General features: G+C 37.5%; 2 protein-coding genes and 2 long non-coding RNA genes across 8 annotated transcripts; 3 read left to right on the top strand and 1 right to left on the bottom strand.

Moving 5' to 3' along the window:
* Positions 1-297: 297 nt before the first annotated feature.
* Positions 298-2,425, bottom strand: LOC113683077 (uncharacterized). Of its 2 annotated transcripts, none has more exons than XM_089198536.1 (3): positions 2,290-2,425; positions 1,484-1,607; positions 298-576 (listed from the first exon to the last, which is right to left on the bottom strand). In XM_089198536.1, exons 2-3 carry the CDS (start codon positions 1,601-1,603, stop codon positions 508-510), a joined length of 189 nt encoding a protein of 62 aa, XP_089054662.1. In that variant the 5' UTR covers positions 1,604-1,607; positions 2,290-2,425; the 3' UTR covers positions 298-507. The 2 variants fall into 2 exon arrangements, with proteins under 2 accessions (XP_089054662.1, XP_089054661.1); XM_089198535.1 differs by lacking the exon at positions 2,290-2,425 and adding an exon at positions 1,884-1,938.
* A 28-nt stretch (positions 2,426-2,453) lies between these two features.
* On the top strand, positions 2,454-4,845 carry LOC113683104 (uncharacterized). Its single transcript, XR_016184473.1, has 3 exons — positions 2,454-3,702; positions 4,364-4,511; positions 4,707-4,845. It is a non-coding gene; the product is annotated as an uncharacterized LOC113683104 (long non-coding RNA).
* Positions 4,846-5,933: 1,088 nt separating this feature from the next.
* LOC149049691 (uncharacterized) lies at positions 5,934-7,435 on the top strand. The gene is made up of 3 exons (XR_016184474.1): positions 5,934-6,206; positions 6,413-6,522; positions 7,304-7,435. It is a non-coding gene; the product is annotated as an uncharacterized LOC149049691 (long non-coding RNA).
* Positions 7,436-9,509: 2,074 nt separating this feature from the next.
* Positions 9,510-11,971, top strand: LOC113683110 (uncharacterized). Of its 4 annotated transcripts, none has more exons than XM_027200319.2 (3): positions 9,510-10,068; positions 10,420-10,550; positions 11,281-11,971. In XM_027200319.2, the coding sequence occupies exons 1-2, from the start codon at positions 9,588-9,590 to the stop codon at positions 10,530-10,532; spliced, it is 594 nt and encodes a 197-aa protein (XP_027056120.2). In that variant the 5' UTR covers positions 9,510-9,587; the 3' UTR covers positions 10,533-10,550; positions 11,281-11,971. The 4 variants fall into 4 exon arrangements, with proteins under 4 accessions (XP_027056120.2, XP_027056119.2, XP_027056121.2 ...); XM_027200318.2 differs by having other exon boundaries at positions 10,420-10,545; positions 11,276-11,971; XM_027200320.2 differs by having other exon boundaries at positions 10,420-10,545.
* The last annotated feature ends 1,314 nt before the right edge of the window (positions 11,972-13,285 follow it).

The following is a 13,285-nucleotide window of genomic DNA, read 5'->3' on the forward strand; positions in this document are numbered from 1 at the left end:
TACTGATCTGTGGTACCATGTATATGCTTCACTGTTAAATGTTACAGAAAGGCAAAATGGGAACCAAATCTAAAAACAGCTCATTTTAGCAGAAAACTGTGAAAAAAAATGCTAAAAAAGATCATAAAACCCCTAAGTCAAAACTTTTTGGTAAAAAAAGAAAAACAACCCAAGAAATGTTCAAAAGATCCTAATAAACTTCTCTATGGGCAACTTAGGAAGATGTTTTCTTAATTGTACAGAGATTAATTTATGTCTTCCATACTAACAGAAAAGCAAACAAACCAAGACAAAATATTCCACATAAAGTACATGATATATTTACAAAATTACTTCATCACTGCTGTAGATACATCAAACCACATTAACACTATCCAATTTAATTTCATCACAATTGATTAGTCCCCCTTTGCAATAATTGTTGCATCCACTTCCATTTTCTCACTTTAAAGTTAGGTACCTCAGCTCTCCACAATACAAGCAAAATGTTAATAGATAAACACTTTATCAATGATGTTCCAGTCCCTTCTTTCTTGCTTTCTCTGCATCTTCCATTTCAAACATAACTTTGTGCCCCTGCAAACATAATGCAAAGACATCCAGTTGACTGCTGACCACACAAATTCTTGCAACTAAAAGTTTTGAGCTGCATCTAAAAACTGTTCCAGGGAGGGGACTGTTGAAGTATAGGTAGTGATTAAAAATCAATTTCAGGTCAAACAAATCTACTTTAGTTCCATCTGTTTTCTCCTTTGTTCTTGGTACATTTCCATGGTCTTTACACAGAGATGAAGAATAAGTGATTTAGAAAAATATTTTAAAAAAATTACCATGAAAAATTCCATAAAAACATTATAATACACTCAAAAAGCTAAAAAAAGGCTAGTAAACAACATTTCAACATAAACATAACATCATTATCAAGGCAAAAAATGATAAAATTATTCTGCTACAAATAAAAACAGCAATAGGTACTGATTAAAACATTTAATTATAAATAAATAATATAAATAATTTCAAGCTAAAAGAAACATTTTGCACCCCTGGAGTCCACTTGCACATTCAATTTTACTTTCAATTTTCTTTTATAGCATTTCAAACACTAAACAAGCAAAGAAAAAAAACACAAAGAGAAAAAAAAACATGCAAATCAAACTCCTGGTAGCTTAATATCATTTTCAAACTGAAATCATATTAAACTGCAATGGGTACATCAATCAAATAGGAATCAGCTGGACTAAAGGAGCTCACAACTCCTTTTCCAGAAACAATAGAACCAGGCCTCCACAGACTCAACAAACTATTATACCTAACTACATTCATAATTACAAAAAATAATTAAGAACAAAAACAAGCAACAAGCTGAGAATAACAGACTTAAAGGGAGAAAAAAGTTATCAACCACACAACACATTTCCTATTCAAAGTAAAAATTAACTTGAGTCGTCAACCAACTAATAGAACTTGTTTAGCATGTGCTTACCACTATGTCTGCCCAGTCATGTTTTGCTCTCCACAGCATCCAGAAAACCATTGTCCCACCCATAAGCTTAGACAGAAATACATGGACTTTGCTTGGATGGGGCAGAACAGTTCGTGACATATTCCTAGGAGAGAGAGCAAGTCTGAGTGCATGACTATCTTTTCTTAAAGTGCCTATGACACTAAATTTTTTTTCTTTTTCTGGTTGATAGCTGTATCTAAAATTTGAAACAATTGACCTAGCGAGTTCTCCTTGACCATTTTTTGCGTATTGAAAGTACAGTTTGGCAGCTAAAAAGTGTCGCTATCTAGCATGCAGCCAAAATGATTATGTCACATAGCTGTGACATAGAAAATTTCAAAACGCCAAAAAATTTCGTGTCACACAAACGTTAACGTACATGAAGAAACAGCGCTCTCAGCTCCCTTCCATACACGTTAATAAAATTGAGAAGGCTTGCCTACAGACATATAAAATAACAATAATAAGGTCTGCCATTTAAGATAAGAGAACTGTACAAATACTTTTAAGTTGCTACTAGTAATCATAATTTTGTTCTTTACCAGTAACTTTTAAGTTGTTACCTATCTTACCATCAATTTACAGGGTAATTCAGACCATATAACCGATGAAATAGAACAGGCTAAATAGCACAGGTTAAAAAGCACAGGTAAAACAATATTTGAGAACAGTTATACAACCATATGCACAAAATCCTCTTCATATGTGCATCAACGGAGTGAAAATGTTCCAAATTATGAAATTTCAAGGCCTGTTTGAAAGACAAAACATATCGTGCAACATACTTATCTGCCTCAACGTATTAATAGCCCAAATTAACTACTGACGATCCTGCAAACGCTCAAAACTCTCTACCACTTTCAATATGGCGGCGATACTACTAGTACTAGCTACCAGACCTCTCACGAAATTCTAACAAAAACAAGCCAGCCTCCCCAGTTCTTCTCCTGTATTGAGAGAAATGAAGCAAGTCCTGTTGCAATATTTGTGCTCTTGGTTCCGGCATTTCCTCCATCAGTTAACCCAGTTATATTGATATATCATGCGAATCTTAAAAATGAGTTGGGAATATTCACCAGCTCTGTCTGGGTACAAGACTCCCAACGAAGAAACGGCCACACGCTAAATTCCTCTAAGATGCCAGAGGAGTTTGTAATCGATTGGCAGAAATACGCGCGGTGAGGTCGCTACCCCATGGATTGTTCGTGGTCAATCTCAAGTACGGAAAGCATATCTCAATACCAAATGGAAAAGGAAATAAATACCAGGCAAAGGTGCTTAGTGTCGGCAAGTGTCGTTCAAAGATGCCAAAGGAGTTTGTAATAGATTGACAGAAATACGCGCGGTGAGGTCGCTACCCCATGGATTGTTCGTGGTCAATCTCAAGTACGGAAAGCATTTCTCAATACCAAATGGAAAAGGAAATAAATACAAGGCAAAGGTGCTTAGTGTCGGCAAGTGTCGTCTCATCTCAGTGGGGGTACAGAAGAGACCGCTTTTGAAGCATTTAATTATTGTTTTGAAATGATGAATGTGTTCACCGCCTAGCTGTCAGCTCCTGAATCTTGCGAAAATATTTTTAAAGCTTTTAAGTTAACTTGATTCATTCTTTTGGGAAAATGGGGCCATTAGACTCAGTTGTTCTGATTCGGGTGGGTAGGATATAAAATAAAACACAAACTGGCACGAAGTCTTTCGTGAGCTATCTTCTACACTTCAAAATCACGATTGTTATGTACATACATTTGTAACCGCAGACAAAACAAGTTAAGAAATTGATATTAAGCTAAGGGCGTTAAGTCGGTGACCCGATGCATATAAAACGAACCTCACAAATTGTCAGTGTGTATGTCTATATCGACCCGTCACGGGTAATTAATAATTTTAGAAAAAAGGGTGCGTTTTCTCCATGTTAATTAATACTGTTCATCTGATATCACATCAATTTATATCCGTAATCCTATTATTTTCTTCAATCTAACAGTAAGCAAATCGGCGTGTTTCAGTCACCCTTTGTTTTCCCAGCACAGCAAGCTTTCGCGTGCAGGGTTTTAGTCGCACCCTCCCCCCCCCCAGCCGCTCCCTTGCCTCCGTTTCACCTTTGGAGGGGTGGGTGCGGCTACACGTTGGCTAGCAGGGTTTTGAATAGATTGAGTTCGGGAAAAAAGCCCCCCCTGATGGAGTGTAATCAAGAAAAGGTAAGCTGCTCGTGTTCTTTGGACATAAGTAAATTTGTCTCCGTAAAGAGTTTCCAAAGCTGACGATTCGAGAGCTATCCCTTCGTCAGAGTCCTTCGTCATTCGCTCGGGTTAAGGACTAACGCTCGAAACGTCAGCTTTAGAAACTCTTTACGGGGACAAATTTACCTTATCAACTCAGTTGATAAACAAAATTGGATCAATATCAGTATCTGGGTAACTGCCCACCTGCCCCTCCCCTAATCCAACATTAACCTTAAATTGTTGTCAATTGACTGTTGTTGAGTTAGGGGAGGGGTAGGTGGGCAGTCGCCCAGATACTGATATTAATCCAAAAAATTATCTCGATATTCCCCCACCGACGTACCACCACAGTTTCTTTAGAAACTTACCCCTCTGTATTTTCGTGGCATTACTTAATTCAGCCAAGAATCGAGAGACAGGAGACAGGTTTTCTGAGACGACCAATTTTTTCCTGAGATTGAGTTGGCACGAGATTGATTAGTTACTTCCCTTCGGCCGAAATCAAATAATTTTACTTTTCTCCCAAGAGAAACCTCTTGAAAAACTTTCTCTTAACTTTCAACAATTCTGCCCTCACCTGTAGGACATAAATTGGTGGCTTAAAAAGTTTATTTTCTTTACCCATCATTCCTAACAGGAGGAGGAAACATGGAAGTGATACCGTTGGCTGAGTACAAGAAACAAATACAAGAATGAACGTTCTCATGTCGCCACTTAGATACATTGTTGTTAAATTGAAGAAAATCAACAGTTTTATGACATGAAAGAAAAAAAAAATAGGAAAGGTAACTATCTCTAACATTCAGTCAGCTTTTACTGATAAAAATAATGATGTCTACAATCTTATCAACTTGGATTAGTGGCTCGCCGTGATTTAAATGATTTCTCGTCACACGCAAATTCCTGCCTTACATTTATGATACTGTATCCATAGATACTTGTCTATCTATCCTAATAATAGTGTTGTTTTACGTATTCAGTTAACAGCTGAGAGGCAAGTTTCCGTTATGTACCCGGTATGGAGAAACTCGTATCAGCTTCCCAATCCAGAGTAACCGTTCTATCGTTAACGAATGGAGCCTTTAGCCATCGGTCCATGACTGCAAATGAAAAAAATAATTGCATCCCTCGTGAAGTTCAATGAGATCACAGTTGAATGCACTGACGCTTTCACATCGCAGAGAAATGATTTTAAAACACCCTCTTCAAAACGTGGCGAGGGTGACAAGTTTTTCTATTGTTCTGGAAAATAAAATTCGAATTCAGTGAAACTGAATAGAACTTAGTTAAAGGAAACTGCATTGTTAAAATTTTAAATTGCAAAGTTCTATGCTTCATCGCTTAGGTAACGAGTCAAAAGTGCAACACGTGTTTTCTTTTTCACTCCTTATATAGCTTTGTCCTCTGTGTGTGATTAAAACCTGCTTATTTGGTTAAGGAGCTTTAAAACAATGGCGTCAAAATAATTTGCGTCAACTTAAGGAAAAAAGAAAGGTGGTGTTATTAAACCGAACATCGATGAATGAATGATTTTGAAAGAGATCCGTAACGTTCTCCAGGTGAATAGATGCTTCGAGTGAGGTCTTCTTTCAAAGGGTTCTGAGTTTGTCTGGTTCATCATTGTAGATTTTAGTGATGTTTTAAAGTTAAAGAATTGGCTAAATAAAATTTAGCATAGTTTATAAACGGGTAGAACACGTTCTAAGACTCAGGAATTCATAACTTTTCTTGGAAAAAACTACCGCGATGCGAACTGCGATTCCTTGCACTTTGCGAGAGCAAAATTTTGCGGTTTGAGAGGATAGAAGTTTGAACTACTAAAACATTTTTTGCAATTTTATGTTCAAAGACTGTTTAAGCAAAGCTCGAAATAAACTCAGAAGGAAATGTAATATTTTCAACTTTTATTACCCGTTGAGTAAAAGCACATTTTATTCATAATTAACTGAGTCACCTTTCCCGGTTCAAATCAAATCGTGTCGGGAAGGTAATGCCTTTCCAACCTAAAGACTGACACAACAACAAAATCAAACAAAACATGATCCTCTTCTTTTGCCATGCGCCATCTGCAAAATCTGCAAAAGCAAAAACCCGAAAATCTTGAAACTCACTCACTAAGCCGCTTGCAAAAAAGATGGAGAGATATTTGATGTTGCTTCATATTTCCATGTTGCACGATAAAATGATAGGCGGATCTTTGTCAGGCTAGAGAAAACATAAACGACAGCTTGTAACCAACTTGTGTGAGAGGTTGTTGATATTTAGCCGAGCTAAAAAGTGGACTGGAGACGACTTCCCAACTGACTATGCTTTACTTTTGGTTTTCTGACCGGCGTTGATGATGAGGAGCTGATTACTAATTTGAACAATCTCGTTGTTTTTTCAGGGACACAGTACACCATAAGCTACCCTATTCTTGGTGCCACTGATGATAGAAGTTTCTTTCTGTAGTTACTTTGGCGGAGGGTTTCGCGCTTAGAGTAAGATTTTTTCTTAAAGAGCTCGTTATATTTTTAGTTGTTTTATTTTTCTATTTTGCGCCTCGCAAATTTATTAAGATACGGTGGAGGTCCTAACAAAGGCGTGTAATAGTATGCCGGAATCACAAAGAAACAAGGTTAGTAAGCATTGGAGAAGGTAGAAACAGGTAACAAAGAACCAAACTGAAATTTTTTTAATTCTTAAGCTTACAAACCGTGACGCAGCTCTATTGATGTGAACGATGCGTGCAACAAGCGAGCGGAACCACCTCTACAATAAAGTGGACATTTAAAGAAGTCTTTCAAAACCACATAGGTATGCAATACGTGCGCATTACATGCTTGGTTTGATTTGTCAAAACCGTAGTCCAGTGTAAGACAGTTGCACTTTTCAAGTCAAGCAATGGACGCAGACACTGCAAAAAGTTTCTTCCCAAGCTAATTATTACAAGATTTCCCAAATTATGAAACGACTAAATAAATTTTATGAATCCGGAAAAAAGTATTAGACATGAGCAGATGAGCTGAGGCAGTTTTACTCTTTTATCATTGACTCCGATATTAGTCGTTCATCCTAATTACGTTTCTAGCGAAAAGCCTAGGAAGATGAAACCTGGGCGAGGTCGAAAAGGTGTAGGTAAGCCGAGAGTAGGACCATGTGCTCACCAGCTGCGGTTAAAAGCCGCGCACGCTTTGCAGCTCAGATCTACGAGTAAACTTGCTTCTGGTAACAGATTTTGGTTCTATTATTCAGTCAGTGGACGCGTGAATCATAAAAAAAAAAGAAAAAAAATTTAACGGGGCCTTTTCATCAATCACTGGCAAATTATGCGAGAGGTTTTTTTTTTTTTTTGAACAATAGTCATTATAAAGACCACTGGCTGAGAACCTCGCTGTCTCCACACGTATGCTTTTTAGATTATGCTTTCTATCCTGTTCATTATTTGCGAAAACATTCAAAGTAGCCCTCAAATGAGCTCAGGACCCCCCTGAGTTGTTTAGTTAACCAAGACAACGTCAAGTAAAGTGATAGATAACACTAAATATATTTCCAATGGCTCTTAAAATATTTTCTTGAAATCTGTTTTTCTGCGTAGGCATGTTGCTCGTGCAAAGTAAACAACCCGTTAATTGAACTTATTGGCGCGCGTGCCACCTGATGACATAATTTCACTCAAAGCTGCTAATCTGCCACATCCCCATGGACTTCCAACTTATTATCATAGCACGCGACTTCAGGCAGTTGTTGCTTAAGAAAACCACGTGTCCCTGGAGACTGAAAACTTCAATGCTTCACAGACACAATGAGCCAAACGTCTAAGAACATAAGACGAAAGATTGATTGTTTGTCTTACATTTTAGACCCAACATCTACTATGAAGAGGTAATGCTATTGAAATCGACATCCGAAGGTCTTGGGTAATTCTTGATCTTGGCAATTCCTCGTGGGGTAGTAAGAGTCTTTTTTTTATCCCGCGCTTATGAAAAAATGATTGACATATCTGAGCAACACCTAGAGCATTTGCCGATGACACTTAGTTTAATTTGTCTAGCTCTCTTTGAAACTGCATTGATTTGATGCCAAAATACATCACTTGGGATCCTCCATATGCCGTAGTCTTTTTCTATCCCAAAACGTAATCATCCTGACAGGTTATATTTCATGGCTCTGACATGTTACTTTTGTTTAACTGACATACTACTTCTCATGGGCAGCAAACGACAGCTATTCATCCGTAACACAAAGTACTGCAAATAATTACATATAACCTCTTATACCTTATAATTAACGTCGCACGTGTCTGTATTGTTCGTCGCTCTGATTGCTTTTTTAAGCTCGCCATTTAATTTCAACCAAATTTCAATAATATTTTTCCCCTCACCAGACCCAGTAGAATCGCGCGATCAGTGCAAATTTTTTGACGTGATCTTTCCCAGGATTCAAAAACGGGGGTGATAGTCGTTGTCTAGCTGGTACAGTTTCAATCTCTAGGCTAGTTCATTAGGCTAACAAAAACTAAAAGTCATTCCTCTCCACGGGGCAACTACTCAAAGATGTGCTCTGCTTTTTCTAGAAACAGGAAAGTTGCACCTGTGAACCACTTAAAAAGTGAACTAAACACATTTTTTAAAAGATCTGCTCCAACACGCCGCTCCTATGAAGCGGACAACTGAAAAAGCTGGCTGTAGTCATTGTTTTAATTCTTTCATATCTTCCTTTTCATTAAACACGACTGATTTTGGTTTGGAACAAACAAAAGCTATTTTTTTGGTATGTTATACAAGAAATGTCAGTTTTTTTTGGTGAAACGATCGCTAACCTTTCGAGTTGGAAATGCAACCCATACCTGAACTGGAAGCCGCGACACGGAGTAACATTTTGTCAAAAGTTAACCACCATTTTCTTATGCTGTCTCATGCAGTTACACTAAATAGGAACTATTTCCTTAATTAAGGATATGGCATGTGTTTGATTGCTTTGGGAAATGAATCTTTATGAATTTACGAACTCGTTTGTTTAGCCCGCAATTCTTGTAAGCCTAACGCCACGTGCAGCCAGTTAGAAACAAAGAACTTAACGGACAAAAGTTTACATTGAAGAAAAATGCAATTTATTCCAAAAAAAGAAACAAACAGTGCTCATCGTACAAGATTTAGCGACCATAAACTGATTTTAACGATCTAGAGAGGAAAAGTGGCGTCCAAAAGCTTTCTAATTCGTTGTTTAGTTGGGTTATTTGAATCTTGTGGCTATGTTGCCGATGGCTGGAATGTTACAAGTTGTGGTGGTAATGCGAATGGTGGCAAATTGCTCAAAAGTCTATTGAAATGTTAATACACACGTGTCGGTTTGATTGATAACATCTGCAGTCTACAACTTTAAATCATGTCTTTGTACGTCTATTTCAACCGAGGATGTGACTCAGAGCATAAAATTTTACTGATAAATTTGAGCGCTTAAGAAGACGATATTTATGCCTCTCCGTTGCTGACGACGAAAGTTCTCAAAATTATGTCAACATGATTCTCGTGCCTAGTACCATCACTTTTGAGAAGTTTCAAAATTTGGTTTAATTCTTTGAAAAGACTTTTCGCTCTTTCGTTTTCACTTAAGAAAAAGACAACGAAAGGACAATAGGAAGTTGTTTGTAATATCATTTAAATATCTATTGTTTCCTCGACTAGCTTGTGAAAGAATTTCTCGCGCCAAAACGGAGTAACAATAAGTTGTAGTCATAGAAACAAACCATCGACCAATAAGGTGAAGTGTAACATTACTCACGGCTATTTATTCTTGTTGCGTATTTCGTAGTACGAGACTGTCAGAGGTGCTCGAGGAAGTCGTTCGATTGATAAACGTCAGAATACAGGGTAACAGATATGACTGCCACTAAAGCAATTTTTCAACCACAGTGTCCTCGAAGAGTGAGACCAGACATCACTCCCAGCCGTTCAGTTTGCAGACAGCTCTTTGGGCCTGTTGACCACGTACAATTGCGAGCAGATTTACTCCGCGAGAAGGAGAAACTTGGCGTGGACAACAATCAGACGTGGAATTTCGATTTTGAAAATGGTGTTCCTTTAGTAGGAAAGTACGTCTGGGAGAGACTATTTCCTAAAGTGAATGGAGATAGAACAGTTTCACGTTTTACTGACCAAGTCAGTGAAATGGAAACACCGGAACGATTCAGTCGCGCTTCAACGGAACTTACTACTACACCTACTACTACGACAAGCTTAGGCACGTCGACATCAGATGGCTCGAGCTCTACACAAGAGACTGTATCGATGAACGGCAAAAGTCACCCACAATCTCGCCTGAGGCAAATCAGGAAGACTAAATCTACAGGAAAAATAACGGGTGAGTCAAGAAATATTTCTGTGTAATGTATTGTTGATATTTAACTCTTCTCTTTGGCTCATTGAACTAACTCTCTTATGATCGTCGACGTGACATGTTTAGCACGAGATGATCGTGTTTCAGCTGAGCACTAGATCTGTTTGCAACTTTCCTTTTCAAGATTCCACTGAATTTTGTTCATTCCGTGAGAAATAACTGTCATTTCGTTCGTTCATATGTGACCAATCTACGGTTATTAGATGTAGTAATGATAATAGTCTTTTGTCAACTGGGTCAAATGCGACAATAAACCAGGCCCTTGGTATCGATTTGCATTGGTTCTTATAAATCCTTTGTAATCTCTCCTTTCAGATTTTCTGCGATCAGCCAAAAGACAAAGAACGAGTGAAAAGGGACCACGAAGCACTAAACGAAGATCAATCCCGAAACAAACAAGTATAGACTTGTTCGTTCGCAAACAATAACTAGGCGTTTCAAGTAAGGTCAGTAGTTTTATAAGCACTAAATCGATATAACGGGTTGTGTAACACAGCAGTTGTACTGTAATTCATCCGTGAATTTCCTTTCGTGACAAACAGAGCAAAATCTAAATCTTACGTTGTCTTAAGAGGTTTCTTGGTGATGTTTTCATTATCCTGGTGTATCAATTATTCCCTAAGGATGTCCCCACAGTGAACAGTTGTCACCGAATGCTCATTTGTTTGTCTTCTGTCAAAAAAACTCATTGGATTACTGATCACCGACCTCGTTGAAAAAGAACTGTTTACCCAACGGTCTCAAACTAGTTAGAGGCACGTGTCGCCAGTTGAATTTTATTTAAAGTGAACGCGTTCATTTCTGTAATGGAATGTTTTATGAGTACATTCCATTCTAGATTTTAATACGTGTTTCTCTTCTCTTTCTAAATTGACTCTACATCGCCAAAAAAAAATTACAGCTATTTCACTTTTTGGTAATGATGTTGTATTTACTTTAAAGTAATTGAGTTCTTACGTTTGTAATGTTCGAGTACTTTTGGCAACATTTCGATGTTCTATCGATAAAATTTCGGTAATCTTGGGGCTTATATTGCATCTGAGGAATATGGGGCGTGTTCCCTTGAAGACAAAAGGTAGCTATGTGACAATATCGTACTCACGGAATATGATATCACAAAAAGAGCAGTTCTGAAAAACCTGTGGTCACATATTTTTATTTATTTTTTTAGCGCAGTTCCAATGAAATTATGGCACAAGCAACACCATTCCAATTCCATTTCATTGTCAAGACAAGTCAGTGGACTGGCTGATGGAATGAAGTTTGATTGTCTAGCAAACAGGAATGATTAGAGAATCTAAGTCTAAAAAAAATGTAAATAATGCAGATATAAGTGTTCCAACTGGGAAACAAGGAATAGAAAAGCTACAAAACAGCCACAAAGGCTTAAATTGTTCTATTACTAATGTAATTCACTCAGTGAAGGATATTTTATCATATTGATAAGTTTTTCTTCAAGGGAAATGTATGTCATCAGAGGAAAAGATGACTCTAGGGTGGACATGCATGGTGCAATAGTGTTAATCCCATTCAATTTGCTATAAGTTCTGTTGAATCCATAACAATTCTTTCAAGATGTAGTTTCATAGAGTTTTGTTGCTGTCATTCCTAAGGAAAAGCTTGTATCAGTGTCAGCTTTCTTCTTGACTTTGTACCCTTTCTGGGGTAACTTTTGTAATTATCCTTTGTACATTCTCACAGATCAGAGTTAAATGTCCTGGTGGTTTCCAGTCTGTCATGATGTAAATTCATGTTCAAAGGCTTAAAATATTTGTCTAAAAAAACAAACATTGCCTCTGTAAATTATAACTTAATTGAAGAAATCTGAAGAATTGGAATCTTTATTAATAAAACCAACTTAAACCAAGGTTATTCAATGTCATAATGTGAAATCATTTCTCAGTTAGGAGGGAAGAGAGCTCTACAATTCAACTTAAAACTTTCCCCAACTTTTCACTCCCCTTATGTAAAGTTTAAATTCTGTGCACTGTTTTCCACACATCTCCCTTAATATTAGTGCTGAGAGTTTGATTTGATGTTGAATAAAGCAACTACCTGATAATTTTCTTTCTTCTAATCACTTTCCACATTAATATATAGTTATCACTTTGTAAATCAAAATTCATTTCAGTTACTCCTGAGTGTGAAAGGGTTAAACTCAATCTGGGGGTGGAGAAGGATTTATATGTGGCTCATGATTAAGCCAAAAGTTAGCATGTGACATACAGAAAGGCAAAGCAAGGTAAGATTTGAAATTCTATCTGGGAGGGGGGTACAAATCAATGTCAGCCAATGCAGTAAGCAGTACAGATCTCTACCCCACCCAACTCCACTGCATAAATGTTGCTTCTTTGGAAAGAACAAGGCTCAAAATGCTAACAGCCTCTAAGCTTGACGTCACTCTCATTGACACGTTTTACCCAGGATTTGAGGAGGTCAGGGGTTAGGGTGTTTAGGTTTTGAGCCTCCAGCCCTGGAGTTAGTTGGGACTACAGTAGTTAACATTGATCCAGGAGAGAAAAATAAAATGTTTGTGGGGTAAGCACTTGTTGGGCTTTCTCTTGACTATCAGGAAAACATAAAACCAAATTTTAAGACTTGATTTTTTTCGTAATCAGCTAGGTATTGTTTAGAAAAATCCAGCACTGCCATTATTCAATGTCCTGGATCATACTATGCTCAGAGGAAGAGACACTATTGTTCTGGACATCAAGGAAAATTAATTCCATTTAATCCTTTGACATACCTAAATCCCAGAGTGTAAAGCATCGCCGACCCTCTGCCTCATGCTAATCCAGAAATAAAGTCTAGGAAGGAATGGGGTTGAGAAGCTTCTCTTGCAAGTCTCCCACCATCTTCACAAGCTGGAGTTTTTGCTTAAATAACTCAGTACAATTTTTGCACAACTCCACATTTGTCCATTGATTGTTTTCATTAAAAAGAAACGAAGCCAGCAGAAAAAAGGCCTGCTTAAGAGTTTCACTTTTTCATCTTCGCTACTTCAAATGGAAGAAAAATGAACTAGTTTGGTAGAGCCCACTGGCTGTGACATAAAAAAGCAATCTCAAATGCTGCTCTGACATGCACAAGAGTCCTATTAATATAGATTTTAAGAGGTGGGTTTTAACATAAATAAACATCCTTTTGGCTTACTGATATGTTTGCTGATAATGTCCTTGGC

The sequence above is a fragment of the Pocillopora damicornis genome, chromosome 2 (assembly GCF_964200805.1).
Source record: "Pocillopora damicornis chromosome 2, jaPocDami1.2, whole genome shotgun sequence".
Lineage (NCBI taxonomy): Eukaryota > Metazoa > Cnidaria > Anthozoa > Scleractinia > Pocilloporidae > Pocillopora > Pocillopora damicornis.